The following is a 27,299-nucleotide window of genomic DNA, read 5'->3' on the forward strand; positions in this document are numbered from 1 at the left end:
ATAATAATAATAATAATAATAACAACAACAACAGTAATAGTACACAGAGTAAAAGAAAAAGAATACTGATCCAAGGGATGGAAAAAGCTGGTCTGGTAAAAGATCTCTTGCCAATGTGCAATTCAAGCAAATTCTGTTGTTTGGTGACTTGAAGTGAGCAGGTTGATAATTTTTCCATGGCAATCTCTGGCTGAAAGAGGGGCCCAAGATAAACATGCTGCTATCTGTTATGAGTGCAGGTCAAACTGCAGAGGAGAGAAAGAGGAAAAAAAGTAAGCACCTCTGTTCATGTCTACTCACCATCCATCGTCATTCTCTTCATCTTCAATAGCTCCTTCCTCTTCACTAGATGAATTGTCATACATTACTTTGGACACCTTAGCTGAAAATCTCTCCAAAAGTGCTAATGTTTGTTCTTCCCGTGAAGCACCCTTGGTTGGAAGCTTTTTTCTTTCTTCTTCATACCTGATGAAGATGAGAAACGGAGTGACTACCAAATTTCTTTATGAAAAGTTGATAATGTATGTACTTTACAACCACTTGGAAGCTGTCACATCTTCAGTAAAAAGGCTAACTTGACTTGAAACTACACAAAGCAAAATATTTTTGGCTCTCACCCACAACTATACCATACTATACTATATCTCTAGGAACTCCAATTAAGGGATGGCCATGGCAAAAGTGTCTCCACTTATCCCTGTCCTTACATGCCTCCCTCGCATACATCATTCCACACATTTTTGCACTATTTCTCTCCCTCCAGTATTACTCCAACCTATTTGCCTATATCACAGATGGTCATCCACTCACACCAACCCCTTTAATTGTCCTATCATACACTTTCCTTGTAAACTCCCAGTCTGGCATTCTTTCCACATGCAGTATTACGTTTCACCCATTCTACCACTCCATAAATCACTCCCTTTGCATTCCCTGCCATACCACATCTCTCATACACCCTTTTATATTTTTCTCCATTCCATCTAGTCACATGACATGCTCTTCTCAAATAGCTCATTTCCAGCCTGGATTCTTGACCTCTGTGATTCATTCCATATTCATTTTTCGGCAACATAGGTCAGAGATTATGTTACTTGGAGTGTGAGTTTAAAACGGCGAGAAGTTGGAGGATAAGGAGTATTTCATTTACCTGGACGTGGACATGGCAGCAAATGGAACTATTAGAACTGAAGTAAGCCATAGGGTGGGTGAGGGTGCAAGAGTCCAAGGGACAAAGAAGAATGTGTGGAAAGAGATTATTGTCAGTAAAGGTAAAGATGAGTTTGTATGATGGTATAGCAGTCCCATTGGTGATACAGAGATGTGAGGTGTAAGTCTTTGATGACAAAGTATAGAAAAGGGTGAATGTGGTGGATATGAAAAGTCTGAGGACAACACATGCTGTGAGGAAATTTGATCAAATAAGAAAATAAAAAGTAGGAAAGGAGTGTAGTAGTAAGAGGCATGTATGAGAGGATTGAAAAGAATGTAGTGAAATGTCTAAACCATTTCAGTACACATTTCCTTAACTGTCCTTTCAAATACTCCATAGCATCACTAACATCTACCTCCCTTCTAACAGCGCATGGCATATAAGAAAATAATTGTCTTTCTAAAGTCATCACACTTAAATTTTGTAACTAATAACCTATAGGTAACATACCTGTTATCAATCTTATTTTCAAACCAACAATCTTTTATTGAAATTCCTGAAACTTTTTCGTTCGCCATTTGTATCATTTAATGCATCAATCCTGTGACAAGCACATCACACCATTCTAGTTGAATGTTCTACTTAACCTTACCCAGTCCTGCACAGAGCTATCTAAATTAACCTTTCTAAAGACATCTAATGCTTCCATGAGCATATACTGAATTCTATCAAAAATTTTTAGTTTACATATAACTCTTGTAATGTAAATTTTGTTGACTTGGATTAACCAGGCCAAACTTTGAAGGGTAAAGAAGGGTTGGGATACCAGAAGCTTACTTGCTATTTTGCTTCCTTTGATGGTGAAAATTTTTTAAGTATGACAAATACATATCAATGCCCTTTGCAAATCACAAATATAAATAGTAAATAACAAACTTCTTAGGGAGAGTTTTGGTGATTCTTTTGAACTTGTATCACTAAAAATCATAACCTGAAATCACAGACTTTACACTTACCGTGCTTTCTCCATCTTGTATTCTTTGACTGGTTCACTCTCATTGTCCTGGTCTTCAGTCTCTTCCTTCACTTCCACTTCCACCTCCATTTCTGGCTTTTTTCCTGTCAATAACTGTTTGATTTGGTTGATCTCAGCTTTAATCTCAGCCCTGAAATAACATATCAATCAAATGAAGCTCCATAGAAAAAGACATAACTAACACAGAAAAAAACCTAAGTTCTTTCTTTCAAAATTGTCCACTGGCTCCCATAGAAGCACCAAGAACACATGAAGAAAAGGCCTCATTTGCTCACATCCATTCTCTAACTGCCATGTGACAGAGTGTAAGAAAGTAAATTCTAGATTGATGTGGGTAAAACTGTATGTGGATGGTGAGACATGAGTTATCAATTATTGGTGCTTATGCACCTGGCCATGAGAAGAAAGATCATGAGAATCAAGTGTTTTGGGAGGAATTGAGTGAGTGCATCAGCAGTTTCGATACGTGAGACTGAGTATCAGTGATGGGTTATTTAAATGCAAATTTAAGTAATGTGGCAGTTGAGCGTATAATTGGGGTAGTGAGCATGGGGTAATCAGGGTTGTGAATGGAAATGATGAAGAGCCTAAGGAGTTGTGCACTGAAAAAGGACTGGTTATTGGGAATACCTGGTTAAAAAGGATATACACAAGTATACGTAAGGAGGAGAGATGGTCAACGGGCAATATTAGGTTACGTATTAATTGATATGAGTGTAAAAGAGAGACTTCTGGATGTAAATGTTCAGAGAGGGGCAGCTGGTGGGATGTCTGATCGCTATTTTGTGGGGGTGAGGGTGAAGAGGTTTTTGAAAAAGAGGAGACAATGTCAGGGAGAAGAGAGTGGTGAGAGTAAGTGAGCTTGGAGAGGAGACTTGTGTGAAGAAATACCAGGAAAGAGTGAGTGAAGAATAGTGAAACGTGAGAGCAAATGAAATGAGGGTAGTGGGTGAGGAATGGGAGGTATCTAGGGAAGCTGTGATGGCATGTACAAGAGATGGATGTGGCATGCAAAAGGTTGGATGTGGGCAGATTAGAAAGGATAGTGAATGGTTGAATGAAGATGTAAAGTTGATAATGAAAGAGAAAAGAGAGGCAATTGGACAGTACTTACAAGGAGGGAGTGCAAATGATTGGGAGATGTATAAAATAGAGCAGCAAGAGGTCAAGAGTAAGGTGCAGGTGTTGAAAAAGAAGGCAAATGAGAGTTGGGGTGAGAGAGTATCACTGAACTTTAAGAAGAATAAAAAGATGTTTTGAAGGGAAGTAAATAATGTGTGAAAGACAATGAATGGGGACATCGGTGAAAGGAGCAAAAGGGAAAGTGATAGCAGGTAGCGAAGGAGTGAGGAAGAGATAGAGTATTTTGATGAACTGTTAAACGCGTTTGATGACAGAGTGGAAGATGTAGGGTGTTTAGGTCGGGGTGGGACAGCTAAATGTTGTTTCTGAAATAAAGAAAAGGAGAAGAATTGGTGGTTATAACAAGACATATGGGGGTGACCAGTTATCATTATGTTTGACTGGAGTTATCAGGCCAGGAATCACTCAGAACAGATAAGAATCTTAAAGGAATGATGGAATTCAGTAGGACATTCCTCAAAAGTGACAAATCCAAAGAAGAGAAGGTGAAAAGCAGAGTACAGTCAGAAGACAAAACACTGAAGATGCCACATGTGACAAGAGGATGTAGCAGGTCCACTAGAAATGCAGAGAAGGAAGGAGGGTTAGGAGAGAAAATCAGGGTTAGTAATACTATTCCTACATACAGGAGTGCACTACAGGAACTCTAGTACATCAAAATTGGGATTAAATTATCGGAAACTATTTGGGATAAGCTTTCTAAAGTCCTTCTTCCTGAGGAGACCAGCTAACCCATAAGTGCAGCTAAAATGGTAATTGGCAAAAGTCTTGAATATGCTGCGATCAAAGTAATTTTCTGACAGCCTAGCTCCTCAACAACTGCTCATAAGAAACTCTTCTTGATAACCCTCAGTCCTGGGAGAAAAGTAAGTGAGATACATGCCATGACAAGACAAAAATCTCCTCAGTGTTGATAATCACAAGGATAAGCTTCAAATCAATCCTAATCCAGAGCTGTTGGCAAAAAAGGAAACAAATAAGTTTTATGATTACTGCTTGGAAAATTACTAATGATGGCCATCATACTTTATGCTTTATGAATTCTCTTAGAGACTTCCTTGAGAACATCAGAGATTACTGAGAGGTACACCTTGTTCACCCAGACAGTTTGAAACCCCTATCTACAAGGATTATTTCTTCATGGATTTAAAGACTAATTTTGTTATCCTAACTAGTCTGTATGTCAGAGCTCATGATGTCAGCAAGGCAGAATCGACTATAGCCTTTCTAAAGAGGTGTGCATAGGGCAAACCCAGAGTGAGCTATGCTAATACTGCCTAATGGGTAGCTAGCAAAGGGCAAAGAGCTTCAACCCTACCAAAAGGCTTGGGAACAGAAGATTTTGACCCTAAGGGATCATAAGTAATCTCAGTATATGGCCTTTTTGAAGAGGTGTGCAGAGGGTAAACCCAGAGTGAGTTATGCTAATACTGCCTAATGAGTAGCTAGCAAAGGGCAAAGAGCTTCAACCTTACCAAAAGGCTTGAGAACAGAAGATTTTGACCCCGAGGGACCATAAGTAATCAGTCCCAGAGAGAAAAAAATATCTTTCTTCAAAACTCACTTTCCTCCAAGATCATGTGACATGTGCAATTGCTTAATATTACAACAAAACTTAAAGACTGAAGAAATAAAATACACTTACAGCTTTTCTGCTTTCTCTGTATCTAATTCTTGCTCAACAGGTTCAATATTCTTTTCCTCTGATACATTCTCAGTTATAACAGCATCCAGCGACTCTTCATGCCGTAATTTCTTCTTTATCCTGAAAAGTTAAGATATTTGAAAAATCTTGAGATTATTTCATGGATCAAAGTAGAATGAAATTAAAATATCATAAGTAAACTTACATGTATCTCTTAAGCATTGTATGTTGTTTTGTGTTTTGATTATCCATCAAACTATCTCATGTATATCTTTCCCTAAACTGAGCTAAAGTGCATACACAATCTTGCCTAATATTGTTGCTTAAAAAAAAAAAAAAAAAAAAAAAAAAAAAAAAAAAAAAAAAAAATCAAAAAATTTCCATTGGTATTTTTCAAGTTAGCCTGCATATCATGAAAATAAACTTTTGCTGAAAATAAGAAATAAGTGAAAAGAATAAAAAGTACCTCAGCAAGTATAGGACATACAAGAAGAAAAGTTGAAATGTGAAAGCACGAAAAGACAGATAAAGGCAGAATGGGAAACAGTATCAGATGGAGCAACAGAAACTAGAGATTGGATGTGATGGTGAAAGAGGTGTGTTTATTGGTAAAATAGGGAAAAAGGTAATGTGAGAGAGAAACTGGTATATGGGTGAGGAAGATATTACAAAGGATAGGGTAAGAGTAGCAATAGAGTTTTGAAAGATGGAAAAGCTAGGAGAATAGCTTGAGTAGTGAGTGGTGTGGTGCAGAATGGAGGTGACACTCTTGTGGACTGGACCTGAAAACGTATATGGAAATGTGGAAAAGTTCTACTGTAAAAAGGTACAGGGATTAAAAATAAGTGAAAGTACTTTGGAAGAATAGTTGGTAAGGTGCATGGTATAACAGTGTTGGTAATAAAAGGGAGGAGCATGTGTATATAAGATTTCTGCATTCAAAAATGTAGTAGAGAAAGTTTTAGAGATAATGGAAGCAGAGCATGTGAGAGTAGAGTGAGACTGCATTTTGCATGTTCTGAGATCTTTCAATGTAAAGAGCATTAACTTGTGTAGGTTTTATATACCTAAGAGAGAAAGTATCATTGATCATAATTTTAATGATTGGTGGAATTTACAAAACAAAACTGACAGCGTTAATCAACAGATTTTATAGATGTGCTCCAGACCTGTTAATTCATGAGATGAGAAACTGAAGTTTACTATACAAAAATCTTGTATCAAAAGTAAGGAATGGCCATATATGTATCTTGAATCAGTACTATACATTCATGAGATCAAGAAAAACAGAGCTATCCCCTGCAAAACACTTTAATACAGGAGGAGCTTCATAACAGGTTATAATGATCCTTTTAAAAACTATAAGGTCATTCTACAAGTGTATATATGCCATCATGTGCCAAAAGACATATGTCTGTCAAACTATGGGCATTATGATACAATGTATGTCTGCTTAACTTCACTGGGTTAAAAATTATCTATTTTCTATCTTTGTTTTGATGTTAGATACAGTAAAAGGGAGTCAAAAAAAGGAAATTTACGAAGCACTCGTGATTCTTGTGCTCTTTATGTCTAAATGCACACTGAGTTTCTGATGCAAGTAAATCATTTACCTAAAACATTAAACTCTCTAATAGGAGCAATAGTACCGTAGCATAAAAAAGCTTGGGTATGCACATCATCAGTTAATTCAATAGTGATCAGCTCAGTGTCAGCATTTATATTCTCCACTTGATTGTGTTACATATTTCTTTATTTCAGGCCTTTAAAAGAAATGTTTTTGTCTTGTGTAGTACCCCTCAATGTACACTATATTTCCTCCTTTAGATTTGGAGAATGATGTAAATCTTCTATTCTTTTATCATCTCAAAGAACATCATCTTTGTCATATAAATTATCATTAAAGTATTGTAAAATAATAATTATCACGTTTCTGTATAAAGAAGTGCTTGTTATGTTAGTACAATAATTTTGGGAGCAGGAGCTGAATTGCTGAAACATAGATTTGCTCTCTCTTCCTTGAATGCTAGCTGTGCACACCCATTTCTCTATATAATCAGGTTGTACTACTCATATCATCTGTCATCTGTCCTTGATTAATTATCATATCAAAGGACAAAGGTACAGGCATTACTTGTAGAAGGAAAGAGAGCAATATTCATAAGTAGATGTAAATTTCAGGTTTAATCAGGATAAATGTTTTGGTGGCTAGTTTGCCATAGTTACATCTTGGTGTTTGGATCATAATTTGTATCTTTGTTGCATCTTATAATATATTGCTTGTTGACTCTTTCAGGTGATCCTGACCTAGTTATTCAATGAAACATGACAAGTATAAATTTGGGAGTGGTGTTGTCAGAAATGTCACTTGACTTTTACCTAGAGGTAGCAGCATCTACCCAAAAAATTATCTCAGGACATAGCTTGGGTGATGTGTTAAGGGGTCGAGACCCATCACAGTTTAAGACAGTTGCAACAGTAACATTTATCAAAAATGCACAGAGAAACACTCTTAACTTTGACCTTTACCTACAAATCATTCAAGCAACAGAAGGCTGTCAAGAATTTTTTTTCTTATCTTCTTTACTAATTGTTTGCCATTTTCTGTGTTTGTGAGGTAGGACCAGGAACAGACGAAGAAAGGCCTCCTTTGCTCATATCCATTCTCTAGTTGTTATATGAAATTCATTGAAACCATAGCCCCCTATCCACAACCATGCCCTACACACTTTCTGTGTAGTTGCTTCATAAGCCTGGTTCAGTCCAGTGACATACCCATCTAAACCCTAACAGTCTTTGACCTCTAACACACTAATCAGTGCACCCATGACCATAGCCCCCTCTTCTGCCCTGATATCAAAATGGTTTCGGTGCATTACATATATGACAGCTAGAGACTGAGAGTGAACGAATGTGGCCTTTTGTCCTTTCCTAGCGCTACCTCACTGGGGGAGGGGGGATGCTATTTCATGGGTGGCGGGGTGGTGACGGGAATGAATAAAGGCAGCAAGTATGAATTATGTGCATGTGTATATATGTATATGTCTGTGTATGTATATATATATATATACATATATATATATATGTATACGTTAAAATGTATAGGTATGTATATGTGCGTGTATGGATGTGTATGTATATACAAGTGTATGTGGGTGGGTTGGACCATTCTTTTGTCTGTTTCCTTACGTTCCCTCACTAATGCAGGAGACAGTGACATAGTATAATAAAAAATATATATATCTCTTTTTTCATACTATTCGCCATTTCCCGTATTCGCGAGGTAGCGTATAGAACAGAGGACAGAGCCTTTGAGGGAAATCCTCACTTGGCCTCCTTCTCTGTTCCTTCTTTTGGAAAATTAAAAATGAGATGGGAGGATTTCCAGCCCCCTGCTCCCTCCCCTTTTAGTTGCCTTCTGTGACATGCAGGGAATATGTGGGAAGTATTCTTTCTCCCCTATCCCCTGGGATAGTTTGGCATATAACCTCCTTTTGGTAAAATTTTGGCATTCAGTAATCAGAAATAGTTATATACTTTTTTCTTCATGCACATATTTTAGGTGGCTTTCACAAATTATATGACTCATTATGGTTATTTTTATGCGAATAACACTAAAAACCTTAAGATGACAGTGTACAACATTAAAGCCTGGATTATCCACCCTGAACTAGCATTAAGGAGCCTGGATTATCCACCCTGAACTAGCATTAAGGTGGTGTGGTAATTGGTTTATCTGCAGTGTAATTTTCAAGAAGCTTTCAAGGTTAGATGGTGACATCACATTAAGGTTAACTTCAGCTAATATCAAAATGATTAGGGATTAGCATTTTTAAGAGATGAGTATTAACAGTATGAAAAAGAATTTATGCTAAAGCCTTTCATTTAGGCCTTGCAAAATATTGAAGACAAACGTAATATCCTGTTTCTCAATACAAAGGTGCAAAATGCTCTTTCATCAACTAAACTAACCTTTCTAGTGAGTCAATACCATTATTTCCAGCTTTCCCAGTGCTTGCAGAAAGAGTTGGATCCTTGGCAATGTCATGGGCAGAATTTCCTTTTGTAGTGAAATTCTTGGTAGCTGCAAGTACCTCTTCTTCTTCCTCCTCAGCCTCATCACCAAATGACAGGAGCTTAAAGTTTCTGTAAAGAATAATTAGGATAATATGATGTTTTTCTGTTTCTTTTTATATATCATATGTGCTCAGTCTAAAATCAGCAAGAATATGCAGAGTCCCTCCATAACATTTTGAAAAGGCCTTGCTCACATGCTACATGAATACTTGACAAAACTTTCCTGGAACCATTAATAATTGCAATTATTTCGTAAAATGGGAACTTTGCAAGAAATAGGTGTCATCACTTTGAAGTGCAAATTAATATGAGCTCATGGAAAACCTAGAAACGTATTTATGTACAATAAGAAAAGTGTATATGAGATGTATGGCAGTCATGTCTATGGGAGAAAGATTGATTAAAACATTAGCAGAAGATAGAGAAGCCTGTCAGCTTTGCTCATTTTTTTTTTCATCTCCATATGGGTTGCTGGCATTCAGTCAACAGATAAGCCTAACAGGCTTTTCCATGGTTTACCTTTTTTATATCAAATGCACTGGATCAGTCTACTGATAGCAGGCTGATATATCACATCTTCAGATCATTCTACCTCATGTATGCCTTATTCTCCTGGATATTCATACTCTGATGCCCCAATGCCTCCTTCACTACATCTTTCCCTTTTCTACTTGGTCCCTCTTTCCTCACTTCAATTCGGATATGCACATTCTGTAAGTCAGTATTTCTTCCCTCATCTTCTTCCTATGTCCAAAAAGAACATACCCTGGTCAAATATATTCAACAGTCCTTCAAATTACTCACTCCATCTCCTCACTTACCACTACCTGTTACCACTTCTCCATTTGCCCCATTCACTGATGTTCCCATTTTTTCTCTTTTTTTTCTGCACACTGTTAATGTCCTTCCAAAACATCTTATTCTCCCTATAGTTATTTGGTACTCACTCACCCTAACTCTCATTTGCTCTCTTTTTTATCATTAACCCTTGCACCTTCCTCTTGATATCCTGTTGCTTTCTATTTACACATCCCCCAATCACTTGCACTCCTCTGTAACCACTGTCCAAAACTAGCAACTTGACCTTTTCATCCCACCACTCACTTCCTATTTCAACATGCCAACCTTTCACCTTATGCATGCCACATGCATCTCTTGCACATGCTGATAATGCTTCCCTAAATTCCTCCCATTCCTTGCTTCATTTGCTCTCACCTTTTGCCATTCTATACTCAATTTCTCCTGGTATTTCTTTCCACAAGTCTCTTTCCCAAGCTCACTTATTTCACCACTCTCTTCTCACCAATACCGTTCCTTCTTTTCTGAAAACCTGGACAAATCTTCATCCTCATCTCCACAAGATAGTGATCAGACATCCCACTAGCTATCCCTCTAAGCACATTTGCATCCAAAAGTCTCTCTTTTAAACACCTATCAATTAACATGTAATCCATTAATGCCTGCTAACCATCTTTCCTACTCATATACATATACTTGTGTATGTCCCTCTTTTGAGCCAGGTATTCCCAATCACCAGTACTTTATCAGCACACAACAGCATGAAGTATTCATAGTTTCCATTCATAATACTCAATACCCCATGCCCCCTAATCATACCCTCAACTGCCACACTACTCACTGTTCCATTCAAATCAGCCATCCCTGATACTCAGTTTCTTGCATGAAAACTGCTGAACAACTCACTTAGCTGCTAACAACACAATTGCCACTCATGATCTTTCTTCTCATGGCCAGATGCATAAGCACTAAAAAATAACACATCTCTCAACATCCACTTTCATTCTCATCCACATCAGTCTAGAATTTGCTTCCTTACATTATCTCACAATCCCACACCTCCTGCTTCTGGAGTAGTGCTATTTCTTCCTTAGCTCTTGTCCTCTCACCAACCTCTGACTTTATGCCAAAAACATTTCCAAATCATTCTTCCTCTTTACCCTTAAGCACTGTTTCATTAAGAGCCAGAAGATCCAGGTTTTTTCCTCAAACATACAACCCATACCTCCTCTCTCTTTACATCTTTGTTGCATCCACATACATTTACACATTTTCAATACTTCTAGCTTTGCTTTCTCTTCTACTGCCAACACAGTGTGATTCTTCTATGATTCACCAGAACCAACACTTGATCTTTTTTATATCCCCATTGTTAATATAGCTCAATATATAATGCACCATAAACATATCCAGATGGTACTCTCACTGTGAGTAACGATTCTATGGTATATGAGCATAATGCTCGAAAACAGATAATTGTGGAAGCTTCACAAGAGGTTATGCATGTTTTTTGTAGTCCACAAATAACCAAAATTGGCCGCAAAAACTATAAAACTGGTATAAATGTATACTCTTGCATAAAATCCAATCACAAATAATCACAGACTATCATCATTATTACAGTAATGTTATCATCAGTATTATCACTATCAATAATTCTATTTGCTACTGGAAGAAGCTGAGAACTTTTAGGAAAGCTTCATCCCATGATGTGTACTGGCAAGAGGATGGGATAATTTCTAGTAGAAATGGAAATGATGAAAAGCTCAAATTCTGTGAAATCAAGGCCTTATTCTAACTGGCATGTACTACTGATAAGCCTACCAATTTCACAGTATCATAAAATGAAAACTAAAAAAACAAATTGGAGGCTAACTTCCTACGTAAAACATGGGAGAAAACCTGGATAAAAAACAAATATGACTACATAAATGGTCTTATCCACCTAAGCAAAGGAAGATTTTCACAGTTGTACCTATTCCATCCACCTAAGCAAAGGAAGATTTTTGCATCTGTACCTAAAGATAACATGTTCTGTACTTAAAGAGAGTGAGTTCTATCTACATAACTATCCATCTAATCTACATCTCTGATGCCTGTTCCCTTCAGGAATTCTCTCAAGGGGGTGGCCACACCAAAAGAGTCTCCATAACTAATGAACTCTTGAGACTGAATTAAGCCTACTTGGACTTACGATAAGCCCGAGCAAAGGATAAGTTGTTATACAAAAACTTACAACCTTTAATGTTATCCAACAAACTACTTGTGATGTCCATTAGATCACTAAACAAGAACAAACATCACTAATATGTCTACCTGAGGCAAACAATAGTATACCACCATCTTGTAAACATACTTAGTTCCCTTCTTCTTCTTCTTCTTTCGTTCTTCTTTGGGTATTTCATTTTCAATATTTACTCGAGGAACTATATCAGGAAATGGATTATTCAACACCTCTGTCCTGATTATCTTGTGTGGGTACTCAGGTCTGTCATCCTGGAAATACAACATCAACAGTGTGTAGGTAATGTTTGAGCCTGTTCTCCTGAAAGAAAACATATACACTGTAGTCATATGAATTGACATTTCAAGTAAAAGATAAAAAAATGTCAGAACTATATTGAACTTCCTTATGATTTCATGTACAGGCATCCTACAGAATACTGGGGAGATGGATTAAATCTGCTGAAGTGGTCAATAAGTACAATTTAAGAAATGTGGATGTAGCACATTTGCAATAGAAATATGACAATTGCAGTGAGAGAAGGTTAAGCTGGGCATATCTTACATAAGTCATACACAAAATGTAAGTTTACGTAAGCTGGGCACATCTGAAATAAGTCATTCACAAAGTGTAAGTTCTGAAAATTGAAAAACCTTTTCTTTTCTGAGGCAGTGTCCCATGAGCAAGAGATTCTCTATGAAATTCTACTAGACAATAAAGGTTAGGACTTTCCAGTCAACTCAGTCTTTCCAGTGAAGAAATGCTAGCCTTTCCTACCCTTCTTTACCCACTCACTCATGAAAGCAGCAGCTCACTTTTATCAGGCTCACCTTTGGCCAATCAGGGACTACCATACAGATGACGTCATTGACCAACTCCTCCCAGCCACATATCAGCTCAGAATTAACAAATCACAGGCATAACTTAAAAGAGGTCATGCACGGTACAAAGAAAGGTTTTTAGAAAAAAGAGAGGGGAAGGCAGGCCTGGGTAGGATACCCAGGTAAAAATGCACAGGTGTTGCTTGGTGTTTCTTACTAGTTTGTGTAATTAACCAGTGTGTTTATTTACAACAATTTGCCATATACTTGCCTAAAACACCATAAAGACCACATCTCTAATATATCTCCTTATTCCCTCTACAGAAATGGCCACTAATGCTGTTCATATTATCAGCAGCTGGGCACACATAATTGAAGTGTGGGAGTAACATTGTTAATATGTTTAAAATTAGGTTTGATCATCACCTGTCACTTTCAGGTATGGATAATTCTTATAATCAGTCATCATAACACAAAGTTATATCATGCGAACTTCTCAACCACTGATCTCAAGCCATGCTGCAGTAATTTACCAACAATGATTAACCTGTGTCACCTACTTTAAGGGAACATGATTAATATAGACATGGTAAGTTGTGAGGCTGGAGCTCAGAGTTCATCCTTACTTTAGAACAAAAAGTGAAGAGATGCATGCTTTTGGTGATGGAATGCATGACATATTCACGTTCATTCTATCTCTGACACATTCACATTCATTCTATCTCCTGACTTTCCTATCAAAATTTCCCTCAGGATATTAGTTCTGCAAGGTATTTGCTTTACTTGTTTTCCATCTGGCATGTTGCTGGAGGGAATGGAGGGTGAAGAGAAAGTCTTCACTTTGCTATGCTTTTCTTATACAGCTTTTAAGAGGACTGTATCTATTTCTGTAGTGTTTAGGTCAGACCACCTCACATGGAACTTGGGTCTGTTTGGGATATGTATCTGTGTAACTCTTCCAAGCTGGGCAAATTTAAAGCCAATAGCCTTTCCCTGCAATTTAGCTTTCTTAATTTTGGTACCATCTTTGTAGCCCTTCTGTGGACATTCTCTATTAGCCTCTTTCAATGCAGTGACCAAACTTGAAAAGCATATTCTAAGTTTGGCCTTGTGTAGGACATGAACAGTTTGCTAAATATTTCCTTATCCTCATTTACTATTCTCCTAAGGTGGGACTGATATTGACTCATAAGTCTGTCTCACACATACAATCCTGAAGCTTATTTTCTAATACATAATAATCACATTTAGGCCTTCTTTCACTTTGTCCCATCCTTATTACTTTACTTTTGTTTGGACTGAATATCATCAACCATTTTTAGATTCCCTTGTAAGCTGATGTGATCATCCTCATTTTTCATTTCCCTCATGATTTTTACATCATCTGCAAACATATTCAGGTAAGAGTCCATACCATCAGGCAAGTCATTCACATATATCAAGAAGAGTAACATTCCCAAAACAGAGCCCTGGGGCACTTTACTTGTGACCTCCATCCATTTTGAGGAGGCTCATTGTGTGTGTGTGTGTGTGTGTGTGTGTGTGTGTGTGTGTGTGATTACTATCTGTGTGTTACAGGGAGAGAGATTTACACTCATATCACCCTGCCTCTTAACCTTGTATGTATCACGTCTTTACTCCTATGTATGTAAGTGCACACACACACACACACACACCTTAGTTTATGCCATGTACTTATGTGTGTGTGTGTGTGTGTGTGTGTGTGTGTGTGAGTACATAAACAATTCCTATTGCAAATGAATAATAATTTCAATAAGAAACTAACCTTTCCTATAACTCCTTCTTCAAATCGAGGCAAGTTGTAAATCGTATTTCCAGTAATTTTGCCGAATACTGTGTGTTTGTTCTGTAGCTCTGGAGTCTGACCCAGGGTGAAGAAAAACTGTGAGCCATTGTCATGAGGTCCTGCATTGGCCATGGCAACCAGCCCTCTTCTAACAAAGCGCAGGCGTGTGTGAAATTCATCCTGTTTAAGAAAAAAATTCTGTTATGACACAGAACTTAATAAAAATTAATGACAATCTTGAATAAGATCTCTATCATTTCATGCTGAAAAGGTATAATGTTCTTCCAATGTCCTTAGCTGGTTTCTGAAAGGTTTAGATGAACCATAAACACACCATATGACTTGAATTTGTCTTTACATTTAGTTACCTAATTAAACAGTACAAAGAGGGAGTTCTATGCTCCTGGGGTCCAATCTCTTAAACCTTTCAGGGCATAATTAATTCTATATCACAAAAAATTTAAAAATCTTTTCATTTTATTTATTCATTTATTTATTTATTAACTTTGGCGCTGTCTGCCGCATTAGTGAGGTAGCACAAGGAAAACGATGAAAGAATGGCCCAACCCACCCACATATACATGTATATACATACATGTCCAGACACGCGCATATACATACCTATACATCTCAACGTATACATATATATACATACACAGAACCCGCCACACATGAAATGACAACCCCCTTCCCCCGCATGTGCATGAGGTAGCACTGGGAAAAGACGACAAAGGCCACATTCGTTCACATTCAGTCTCTAGCTGTCATGTAATAATGCATCGAAACCACAGCTCCCTTTCCACATCCAGGCACCACAGAACTTTACATGGTTTACCCCAGATGCTTCACATGCCCTTGTTCAATCCATTGACAGCACATCGACCCCGGTATACCACATCGTTCCAATTCACTCTATTCCTTGCATGCCTTTCACCCTCCTGCATGTTCAGGCTCCGATCATTCAAAATCTTTTTCACTCCATCTTTCCACCTCCAATTTGGTCTCCCACTTCTCCTCGTTCCCTCCACCTCAGACACGTATATCCTCTTGGTCAATCTTTCCTCACTCATTCTCTCCATGTGACCAAACCATTTCAAAACACCCTCTTCTGCTCTCTCAACCACACTCTTTTTATTACCACACATCTCTCTTACCCTATTATTACTTACTCGATCAAACCACCTCACACCACATATTGTCCACAAACATCTTATTTCCAGCACATCCACCCTCCCCCGCACAACTCTATCCATAGCCCACGCCTCGCAACCATATAACATTGTTGGAACCACTATTCCTTCAAACATACCCATTTTTGCTTTCCGAGATAATGTTCTCGATTTCCACACATTCTTCAATGCTCCCAGAACTTTCGCCCCCTCCCCCACCCTATGATTCACTTCTGCTTCCATAGTTCCATCCGCTGCCAAATCCACTCCCAGATATCTAAAACACTTCACTTCCTCCAGTTTTTCTCCATTCAAACTTACCTCCCAACTGACTTGTCCCTCAACCCTACTGTACCTAATAACCTTGCTCTTATTCACATTTACTCTCAGCTTTTTTCTTTCACACAATTTACCAAACTCAGTCACCAGCTTCTGCAGTTTCTCACACAAATCAGCCACCAGCACTGTATCATCAGCAAACAACAACTGACTCACTTCCCAAGCTCTCTCATCCACAACTGACTCACTTCCCAAGCTCTCTCATCCACAACTGACTCACTTCCCAAGCTCTCTCATCCACAACAGACTGCATACTTGCCCCTCTTTCCAAAACTTTGAATTCACCTCCCTAACAACCCCATCCATAAACAAATTAAACAACCATGGAGACATCACACACCCCTGCCACAAACCTACACTCACTAAGAACCAATCATTTTCCTCTCTTCCTACATGTACACATGCCTTACATCCTCGATAAGAACTTTTCACTGCTTCTAACAACTTGCCCCCACACCATATATTCTTAGTACCTTCCACAGTGCATCTCTATCAACTCTATCATATGCCTTCTCCAGATCCATAAATGCTACATACAAATCCATTTGCTTTTCTAAGTATTTCTCACATACATTCTTCAAAGCAAACACCTGATCCACACATCCTCTACCATTTCTGAAATCACACTACTCTTCCCCAATCTGATGCTCTGTACATGCCTTCACCCTCTCAATCAATACCCTCCCATATAATTTCCCAGGAATACTCAACAAACTTATACCTCTGTAATTTGAGCACTCACTTTGATCCCCTTTGCCTTTGTACAATGGTACTATGCAAGCATTCTGCCAATCCTATATATATATATGTATGTGGCAGGGTGGGGACAGAAATGGATGAAGGCAGCAAGTATGAATATGTACATGTGTACATATGCGTCTATGTCTATGTATGTATATGTATGTATACATTGAAATGTATAGGTATGTATATATGTGTGTGTGTGTGGGCGTTTATGTATATACATGTGTATGTGGGTGGGTTGGGCCATTCTTTCCTCCGTTTCCTTGTGCTACCTTGCTAATGCAGGAGACTGAGACAAAGTATAATAAATAGAAAATAAATAAATTATAATATCATTATCATTATACTTAGTTGCTGTCTCCCGCTTTAGCGAGGCAGCGCAAAGAAACAGACGAAAGAATGGCCCAACTCACCCACACACACACATGTATATACATAAACGCCTACACATGCACAAATACAGAACCGTCACTTCACCGTGAAGAGATATATGCAACAATCATCAAAGAACAAGGATGCCTATCACATAAAAAGGTGCAATCAGAACAATCACTGGCTGCCTTGCAACCAAAACATTCAGCACCTTCACATATGGGAATATCAGTGAATAAGGCAAATGGTGAAAAGGAACAGGTAGTGATAAGGTGGGGATGAGATGGAATGAGCATTTTGAAGGACTGGTGAACGTGTTTGATGATAGGGTTGCAGATGTATGGTTTTTGGTTATGGGAGGTATGTGAAGTGAGAGAGTCATGGAAAGTTGTTTAGTGAAGAGAAAAAATGGTGAAAGCCTTACACAAAATGAAATGCAGAAAGGTGGATGAAGTGGATTGTATGGCAGTTGAATTTTTGAAAAAGGGGGTAACTATTGCTGACTGGTTAGTTTTGATTTTCAATGTACAGATGAATCACATGAGGTGTCCGAGGACAGGCAGAATGCATGTACAGTGCCTATCATAAAGGCAGTAAGGGGAACAAAGGTGAGTGCTCTTACTACAGGGGTATATGCTTGTTGAGTGTACCACATAAATTGTATGGAAGTTGTATGTAAAAAAAATATATCAGACTGGGGAAGAACAATGAAGTTTTGGATGTGAGAGGATGTGTGTATAAGGTGTTTGCTTTAAAGAATGTGCACTCTCCCCACCTTCCTGCATGTTTAGGTCTCAACCACTCAAAATGTTTTTCACATCAACCTTACATCTTGTTTGGTTTCCCCATTCTTTTCCCCTCCACTTTTAACACATATATCATCTTTGTCAACCTCTCCTCACTTATTCTCTCTATATGTCCTAATAACGTGAGCACACCCTCTTCAGCTCTCTCAGCTACACTCTTCTTATTACCTAACTTCTCTCTTACCCTTTTATTACTTAATCAAACCACCTCATTTGTTGCTATGTCCACTCCCAGGTATCTAAAACACTCCAGGTCCACCTAATTTTCTCATATCAAACTCACATCCCAACTAACAAGTCTATAATGATAAATTATTTGTTTCTTATCTTTCAATGTGCAAAGTTTCCAAAAATTATCTCAATTGCTTATTGATTACCTTGTAAATTACCTTGGCTTCTTCCCAACTTGGTAAATGTTCTCCTTGTGAGTGTGCCCCACCATAGCATTCTAGGTTCCGAGTAATCTTACATTGGCTTTGTGATCCAATAACCCCTAACATCAAAAGTAGGATTCTCGTTGGGAAATATTTCTGAGTTGTTGGTAAATACGATGTCAGGCAATTGGGCACGAAGATGGGCCATTTTCTGAGTATCAAATTCTAATTACTCTTAATAATGTCTATAAAGGTGACACCTATAGAATTTGGGCAATGCCCTATTTGTTGGGCACTGATACCTTATACAACCACCCACCACCCTGAGGAAAACAGTCAAATTTTGGCCCTGTGTGTCCCAAATTTTGAAAAGTTACAGCAATGTTTTCACACTTGTTTCTAACTTCTTCTTGCATACCCTTATAACTCTGAGGAAGAAGCCAATATTCATTCCTGAATTAGTTTTATCACTATGTGTGGATAAAAGATGCATCAATAATTTTGGATAGAGTGTTTTATGTATACCAAAAACTGCGACCCACTCTCTGTCTTCTTAGTTAACATATCCAGAAATAAAATAAACCCTTCCTCCTCTATTTCTATGACAAACTATGTTTGTGTTCTTGTGTGTATGCTGTCTGGCTTCCATGTTATTTTCTACTCTGGTTTCTTAAGGAATCATGACAAATCCATTGTCCATGTATCTCAACCATGTTGAATCCCTACCTATCACACTGAGGTATGCCTTTTCTTCCAACATTTCCATAACCATGCAAGACACACTTCATTCAATGGTGACCTAATTGGTATTCTGTTGTGCTGTTTCTATTCCTGTAGGCTGAAAGTAAATTGAATAAATCCAGTACATTGCATTACCATAGCAATAATAAGCAGGAATTCAGCATGGATGAGATACATTGATGATGTAATGATCATGATTTCTAAAGAAAATAACATAATATAAACTTAGGATGCTGAACAGCACATAGGCAAAAGCACAATATAGCACAGAAATAGAGGAGGATAGGCATATTCCATTCCTAGATATACTAATTAGGAGGACAAACATTTGGGTTTGGTTTTCAGAAAAAAAAAATCATACATGCTTTACCACCACATGGTGACAAAACTACATCAGAAGTTATCACTGGCTTTTCCCTTAGGGACCTTAGCAACACAGAAAATAGTAGTTTGAATACATTACTGTGACTTTCCAAAACCTGGGATACTTCCAAGGAGTACTGCAAAAGTCTGAGAAAAAAGGGCTGAGAATCATGGAGGGGGGGAATGCAAGGGTCTTGGAAAGAGAAGCAGGTATGCAGTCTGTTGAAGGTAGAGAGAACTTGGAGGAGAGTCAGTTGTTTACTGATGATATGGTGCTGGTGGCAGATTCATAAGAAACTGCAGAACCTGGTTTCTGAGTTTAGGTGTGTGAGAAAGGAAAAAGTTGAGAGTAAATGTAAATAAAAGCATGGTTATTTGGTACAACAGTGAAAATATAGAGCTCAATTGGAGTGAATCTGAACATATAGAACTTGGAGGAAGTGAAGTGTGTTAGATACCTAGGAAAGGGTATGACAGCAAATGGAACCATGGGAACTGAAGTGAGTCACAGGGTTGGTGAGGGGACAAAGGTTTTGGGGCACTGAAGAATGTGTGGAAAAGGAGAGGTCACTGTCCTTTAGGGTAAAGATAGGTACGTCTGATGGCAAAGCAGTTCTGTCAGTGTTATATGAATGCGAGGCATGAGCCTTAGACAAAAATTTAAAGGATGGGGTGACTTCGTTTGAGATGAAATGTTTGAAAACATTATTAAAGTAAAATCAAATACTTACTCTGAATGGTTTGCCATATATCGATTCTCCACCCTCTCCAGTTCCAGTTGGATCACCGCCCTGAACAATGAAGCCTGGAATGACTCGATGAAATAATATGCCATCGTAGTAACCTTCCATACACAACTGTACAAAATTTCGGCATGCTCTGGGTGCTTCTCTGGACCATAATTCAATATCAAAGTCTCCAGCACTTGTAACAAGCAGCACCTGAAAAATACAGAGCCACCACAAGTATTAGGTAAAAACCTTATAAAGAGTGCAATATAAAATAATACCATGAAATATACAGCATCTTGGTTATTGAAATAATTCAGTACTGTACAATACATATGCATTTTGAAATGTGGATTAAGTAATATATTTAAAACTGAAACTGCAAATGCATGTATTTATATGTGAATGCATGTGAGTGTTTTTCATTTTCTACATGCTTGCTTTTTCTGCCATAGAAAGGTAGAGTCTGGAAAAGAGACTTAAAGGTTAAAAATATAAGCTTACTTTACCCTAAAAAATACATATTCAACTATGAAAAAAGCATTTTCTCTTCACCCTTGACTAATGCATCTTCACCTTACCTTCCCTTACCTTACTGCCCTAAGAGTCCATTCTATGAAGCTCCTGCAGCACTCAGGAAGCTGGTTATTTCCATTGGGTAGGACCACAGGTTGTAAATAAAGGTGAGGCTACCTGTGTGTGTGCGTGTGTGTGTGTGGTGAGAACAGGTCAACCGAGGAGTAGGTTTTCAGTGCTTCATTATTGATAAGAGCACTTTTCTGCATCCTCAAAAGCACTGGACTCTGATTTGACCCATATGGGTCAGGCAAAAGGCCATCTTCACGGCATCCTTATCCTCACTACCTCCTCATCTTCACTAAACCCTTAACACTAATGATTTTTAGCCTGGCCCTCACCTTCACTACCATTCAATCTTCACTAAACCCTCGATAAAATTGGCTTTTGCCTTGTCCTTTAAAGGTTGAAAGAGATGACCTTCACAATACCCTTATCGCATCCCTTTAGGTGGGGCAAGCAGGCATCCCCACCCTGATATTCATATCAATTACGTGTGAAGAGGCGGCACATTTCAAAGACACTAATAAAATTTCCCCCCGGAAGTGACATGCAGGCATCTTTTCTCATCCTCTAAATCCCTGCCACATGTCCATACATGTTAACATCTGTTGAACTACTGTGCAACAAATTGGGCTCCTGACAACTGGCTGGGACACTGAGAAGTATGTAGGTGCTACGTGAATTAATGTTATTCTTGCTGACTATTATTAATGATTTTGAAAGCTATACTTTGCATACAGAATCAATTGCATGCCAAAAAATCTAAATACAACACTCCAGTTACACTAAGAAATCACTAAATATCCAACACTAATAATACAACAAGTACTGCTATCATGTTATGTACTTCTGGGGATTGCATGGAATAACCCCTGGGGAGGCTGAGCACTGAAGCCACCACCAATAATCATCTGTCTGTTAACATTTCATGGCAATTGGTGCAAAACCTGAATCACTGGTTCTCCTCAACACCAAAATATAGCTATCACACATGCATACAAAATAATGCACGTGGAATGGAGACTTGATAAGGAAATACATCTGAAACGATATGGCATATACAAAGTCTTCAACTTTTTATGATAATAATTATGGCAGCATCTTAATGTTGTTAATATTTTGAGAAGTCTCTTAGGTGATTGTGTAGAATGCATGTCATGACACAATCTTGAATAGTTTGACAGCAACCAACAAGTTTTGCAACAACAGATAATGTACTGGTACTATTAAAATTCACCAGATATGTCGAGTAAATTATTCATTGATGTAATATATATGTTTTGTTGATTTCTATAAGTCTCACTCATTTTAACAGTAATAAACCCCACATTTCCAATTATCTTCAAACCCCAACCCACTATGAATTTATCAATCTATGTGGATTAATTCAAAAATATACCAGTAATGCTACATTAGGCTAAATCTACTCTCCATATTAAAATCTTACATTCCATATGAAATTCTTATTGATTCCGGAGTTGTCAAAGTGGTACGACTAAGCATAAACATTGCCTCATCTTCATGGACCTTCATGGTGCAACAGTTAGCATTTTTGACCATGAAACAGCATGGGCCAACCCAGGGTTGGACCCGCATGGGTTCGAATCCTAGGTGTGGTATCCTATCTATACCCAAACCAGGTTTTCATCTTCCGCTAGGGATTACACTATAAATGGGTGCTTAGTTTAGGTTGGGGTGTGTGTGTTTGCATATATACTCAGGAGCACAGACATAGTAAACTAATAAGAGGTCAAGAGACGGGGCAACACGAGTGTAAAACTCTCCACCAGTAACACAGTCATAACAGGACACCCCAATGGTAGTTCGATGTTTCCTAGAACTGGAACCATAGTTTCGTGGTGCCCCTAAGCTGAGACTTTACCACCATACGCATGAACTTAAATCATGTGAACAACTGTCGCAAAGCAAAATGTATGTACAAATTTTTGGGGTATATAATTCACAGGATCCGACCTGTCATTCATTAAGACTCGAAAGAAATCAAGGGTGCTGTGAAACCGGCCGAAATGTACAAGGAGGAAGATATGACAGAAGAAAACTCAAATTTACCTTTCCCTCGGTAGCCGGTTCCTGTATATATATATTACTCATTTGAAAATAAGTTGACTCAAGAACGGGAAAAGCCAATTGTTTGTTTACATACAGAAGGTACAAGTTCCTCCCGGGGCAAGAATCATAACAACGGCCAATAACGGGTATTATTACCGTGTTGGACATCCTGAAAATTCTGTGGTTTGGTTTGGTTGAAATAATATACTCGATTGTATTTGATGTCTTTTGAACGATTCCAACTTTCATTTCCATCGTAAGTCACTACTTTTCGCGATTTTTGAAACAGGACCCCACTGGGGAGGTCCTCCATCATCATTGGTTAATGGGGAGGAATTTCTCTCAATGTAGTGATTTGCAGTAGAAATGAAGGTCATAATCATTTCAAACTTCAAAAATCATCGGAAAAACACAATTTTAATTCCCAATCAGGTGGGTGTCCGACACGGTAATATTACCCAATAACTCTATAATCATACTATATCTTTGGCATTATCATCTCTTCCTACAGAGAGAACTATGTTGTAAAATTCTTACGGATCTCATTCTCTCTTTATAATTATGAATAAACAGTATTACCGCATCTCTAAACGTAACAATTGTAATATGTACAAATATGGTAGTCGCTTAGTTCCCAGCATGGTAACGTTCATAACAAAGTCTACCAACGAGGAATTGGCCATGTGCTGCTGGCCTTATATTTGGTATATTGGTCATTTTTTTTTTAAATTTGTTAGACGTCTGCTTTCACGTGATTCCTCCATATTTCACTGTCGTGCCCATTGTCCCGGGAAGGTTTGTTGGTAGACATAACTCTCCTGTATTTCAAGTATTTGAGTGGCAGTCCGAGACACGTTCACTTGAGAACAAAAAATTCTAAGAATTAAAAATATTTTTTTCTTGTTTTTAAATCTTCGTAGATAGAAATGTAACTGACAAATAAGAATAAACTGTTTTCGATCTCTTTTTTAATTCTTTCTATTGAAACATGCAACTTAACAATAACTGTTTTCGTCCAAATATATTTTCGTTCGGACTTAAAATGCTATTAATGATTCTGAGAAAATGTAGACATAATGTTGTCTTTCTTTTCCACTTCTTTCCACGACCATTTTTCTTTCAAGACACATTTAAAAGTTTGCACCATGCATGAAATTTTGCCAGCATTCTATTGTCATTTTCCATTATTCATCGGAAAGAAGACGAAAAATATTGTACTCATACATGAAAAATATAGTAAAACATAGTGCCTTTAAAAAGACATGTATATCTTCAATTGTGTCTTCAATTCATTTACAAAACATTTCAAATACTTTACTCAGAACAATTACCAGATTTTACTGAAATCTTGACAATCCAAATCAAGGTCAGGGAGCAAAATGGTAGAAACTTTGATCTCATGATGGATACTTGCCTATGTTTACTGCTTTACTGTCCTCTATTTACGACACATCTTTCGCTCGAAGCCATAGTCGTTCTGCACGGAGGTCACTCTGCATCGTTATGACCCTAATTGGTGAATCAGCTGTTTGCTGAACCTGGTTAGCAGAGATATGCCATCCTTCAGTAGGATGGATTGCCTGGCCTCTGACCCTGGACATCTTGAGGGTAAGGTTAAAGAACAGGTCAAGTGTCATTCCCTGGGTCTAGGTCTCCTCAGCTAGGTTGACCACTTGGCAGGTCACTAACGACAACATTCATGTGTCAGTGGAATCTGCCTCTGGGTAAGTTGATTATATAATGGGAATTACTTTTTTTATTTTATTTTCCTCCTCTCTCCATACATTTATTTACTTCGTTCAAAACCTGGTCTCGCTCTGGATTCTTTTCTTATTGGACGATTATATTTTCCTCTCCCATTGATTGCATTTCCTTCCTCAACTGATCATGTTCTTCACATCCACTGATTATGTTATCCTTCACCATTGATTACATTTTCCTCATCCAGTGATTATATTTTCCTCCACCAATAAATATATTTGCCTCTCCCATTGATTACATTTCTCCCTCCCACTCCTCGCAATGGTCTACTTTGTTTTTACCGTAACGTGGACTAGCCAGTTGAAACACACACACACGCAAGAAACCGTACGTGAAATTCTTTTCAGAGATCTGGCGAAGACCTGGACGGCAAGTATGAGATGCATCATGAAGCTTATCTGTCTATTCATCAAGTCCATCCATCTATCTTATCTACTTCCATCCACCTTCATAAGAAGAGGAGCAAGGGTATAACCTCCTATATTGCCTGTACGCTCGGGAGTTGGGAGTTCCACCTCTGCCAAACTCTTTCTTACAAGAGAGAGATACGTCGCACACTTGCGACATGAGGGAGTAGTTAGTCAGAGGTAGAGGGGAAATACGATGCAGACATGATTGTGAATTAAAGACGTAGGATCAGGTGTTAGGAGGATGTGGAACAGGGGCGGGGATGACATTACAAAGGAAGAGGTGTGAAGACCAGTAATGTATTTTCAAACGATGGAGAAGTTGGGTGATAGATGGGAAGGTGATGAGGGGATGGTATACAGTGTGGAGCTGAGATTTAAGGTGTGTTATTACTATGTGTGTGTGTGTGTGTGTGTGTGTGTGTGTGTGTGTGTGATACGGGCAGAGAATTGCACGCTCGTGTTAGCCCGTCTTTCGAAACTTGTATATGTGAACCACGTCTTTACTCCTATATAAACTCCTACACACACACACGGGCTTTGGTCAATGACAATAACCTGGTCTAATATGTACCATTTCTGGCACAGGTGGGCCCCGTGTGTGACTGTAGTGAACTTGGCGCTCTAGTGGATGTGCACATTCATTTAATACCGGTTCTCATATTATCATTCTCGAAGATGATTAATTTACAACAGTACTTACTTCAGCTGGCTTGGCTTTCGTATTGATTTGGTCTTTGTATACCCCCATCCCCCCATAGGTTTTAAGGATCATTAATCTGTTCTATTGTTTTTACAAGATCTTTTGTTATAGCATTTCTTCTCAATCTAAACAGCATGTTTCATTCCTGAACATCAAGCTTTCTTCGGTAAAACACACCTTACACAGTTTAAAGTCATACTCATAATGTATTCTATATTCTTATCGTTACTATAGCCACATATTTCTATTAATTTTTACTCCGAAAAGCTGAAGGAAACGAATCCTTTCTTACGTAAGAGACTTGAGGATACGCTGAAATCCATTTTCTGTTGCCGTTTGTATACCCATTCTCTTTGTAGTAACAGGGGACCCTATTCAAAAGGAAGAGGAGATCAAGTGGCAGAGAGAGTGAACTTACGACGAGATTCTGGCAAGTGACTGTGAAGGACACCGTGATGGCTCTGGATGTTATCTCAAACGACCAACATTGGTGGAACACCTGTAGGGAATCGTTTAATGGCGGTTATATTAGTTCTTAATGTTATACATTTGTGATGACCTATTACGCCGATGACCCTCTACGTCATTTATCATGACTAAAGTAACCAATTCGGAGATGCTTTATGGACGTATCTCGTTCCACGCTGGGGCGGGGCGGCGTGAGACACGCAGTTCCCTCGGAAGACGTCAACAACCAGGTCACCGGCCAACGCATCAACGAATGACTCAGCTTACGTGGATTCTTAAGTCTTCGTTGCGCATTACAAAACAATATTTCCTTCATGTATTCTCTAAATTCCGATACTTGCTGTCATTCCTGCAAGAGGCAGAGGGAGGAGGAGTACCAGTCCACCTCCATGGAGAACATGCTGATGGGGATGAACTGCATCCTGTGCACCATCTGCGTCGCCTTCTACGGCTACACTGGGTACGATAACAGGGAGATCTACGCCTGCGTCTGCATCTGCGGCATGTACGCCGTGGCCTACATCACGGCGGACTTCGAGTCCGACTACTACTACTACACGTACTGGTCCTCCTGGTGGTACCCGCGTCGTCGTCACAGACAGCGCGGCGCCCTTACGGTTCAGAGGTCTGGGCCTCACTGGCCACGGGGACCTACTGGATCGGGTGGTCCGGCTCATCGCGAGACCACCCCGTGATGTAAGGCCGAGGAACCCACTTGAATTTTGACGTTTTCTTCATCTATCCAATGGTCGTGACACATAATACCTAAGACCTACTGATACATCCACTGATGGTTCTTTAACGCTGCTCCGTTACACTCGTTCGGGACTTTGTCTTGGTTCTACGATCTCTTCTCCTCTGGTCAACTTGGACTGAGCGGGGCCCAAGGTTACCGGGTCCTGGACGCTCAGGAGGGCGAGGGTGACGTGGTTGGTACTGGAGAGGGCGGGTGTCGATGGGCTTGAACCAGG

The 27,299-nt window shown here is 38.7% G+C and overlaps 1 protein-coding gene across 1 annotated transcript in view; it reads right to left on the reverse strand.

Moving 5' to 3' along the window:
- Nucleotides 1-23,461, reverse strand: part of LOC139763811 (spliceosome-associated protein CWC27 homolog) — a 28,208-nt gene extending 4,747 nt beyond the window's left edge. The window contains exons 1-8 of the mRNA XM_071690082.1: nt 22,990-23,461; nt 20,344-20,553; nt 14,684-14,884; nt 12,209-12,348; nt 8,950-9,123; nt 4,978-5,097; nt 2,170-2,319; nt 301-465 (exon numbers count right to left, since the gene is read on the reverse strand). Of these exons, the coding sequence (XP_071546183.1) occupies nt 301-465; nt 2,170-2,319; nt 4,978-5,097; nt 8,950-9,123; nt 12,209-12,348; nt 14,684-14,884; nt 20,344-20,553; nt 22,990-23,244 (1,415 nt within the window). The 5' untranslated portion in view covers nt 23,245-23,461. The remainder of the gene's footprint in view (nt 1-300; nt 466-2,169; nt 2,320-4,977; nt 5,098-8,949; nt 9,124-12,208; nt 12,349-14,683; nt 14,885-20,343; nt 20,554-22,989) is intronic.
- Nucleotides 23,462-27,299: the final 3,838 nt, after the last annotated feature.

The sequence above is a fragment of the Panulirus ornatus genome, chromosome 48 (assembly GCF_036320965.1).
Source record: "Panulirus ornatus isolate Po-2019 chromosome 48, ASM3632096v1, whole genome shotgun sequence".
Classification (NCBI taxonomy): domain Eukaryota; kingdom Metazoa; phylum Arthropoda; class Malacostraca; order Decapoda; family Palinuridae; genus Panulirus; species Panulirus ornatus.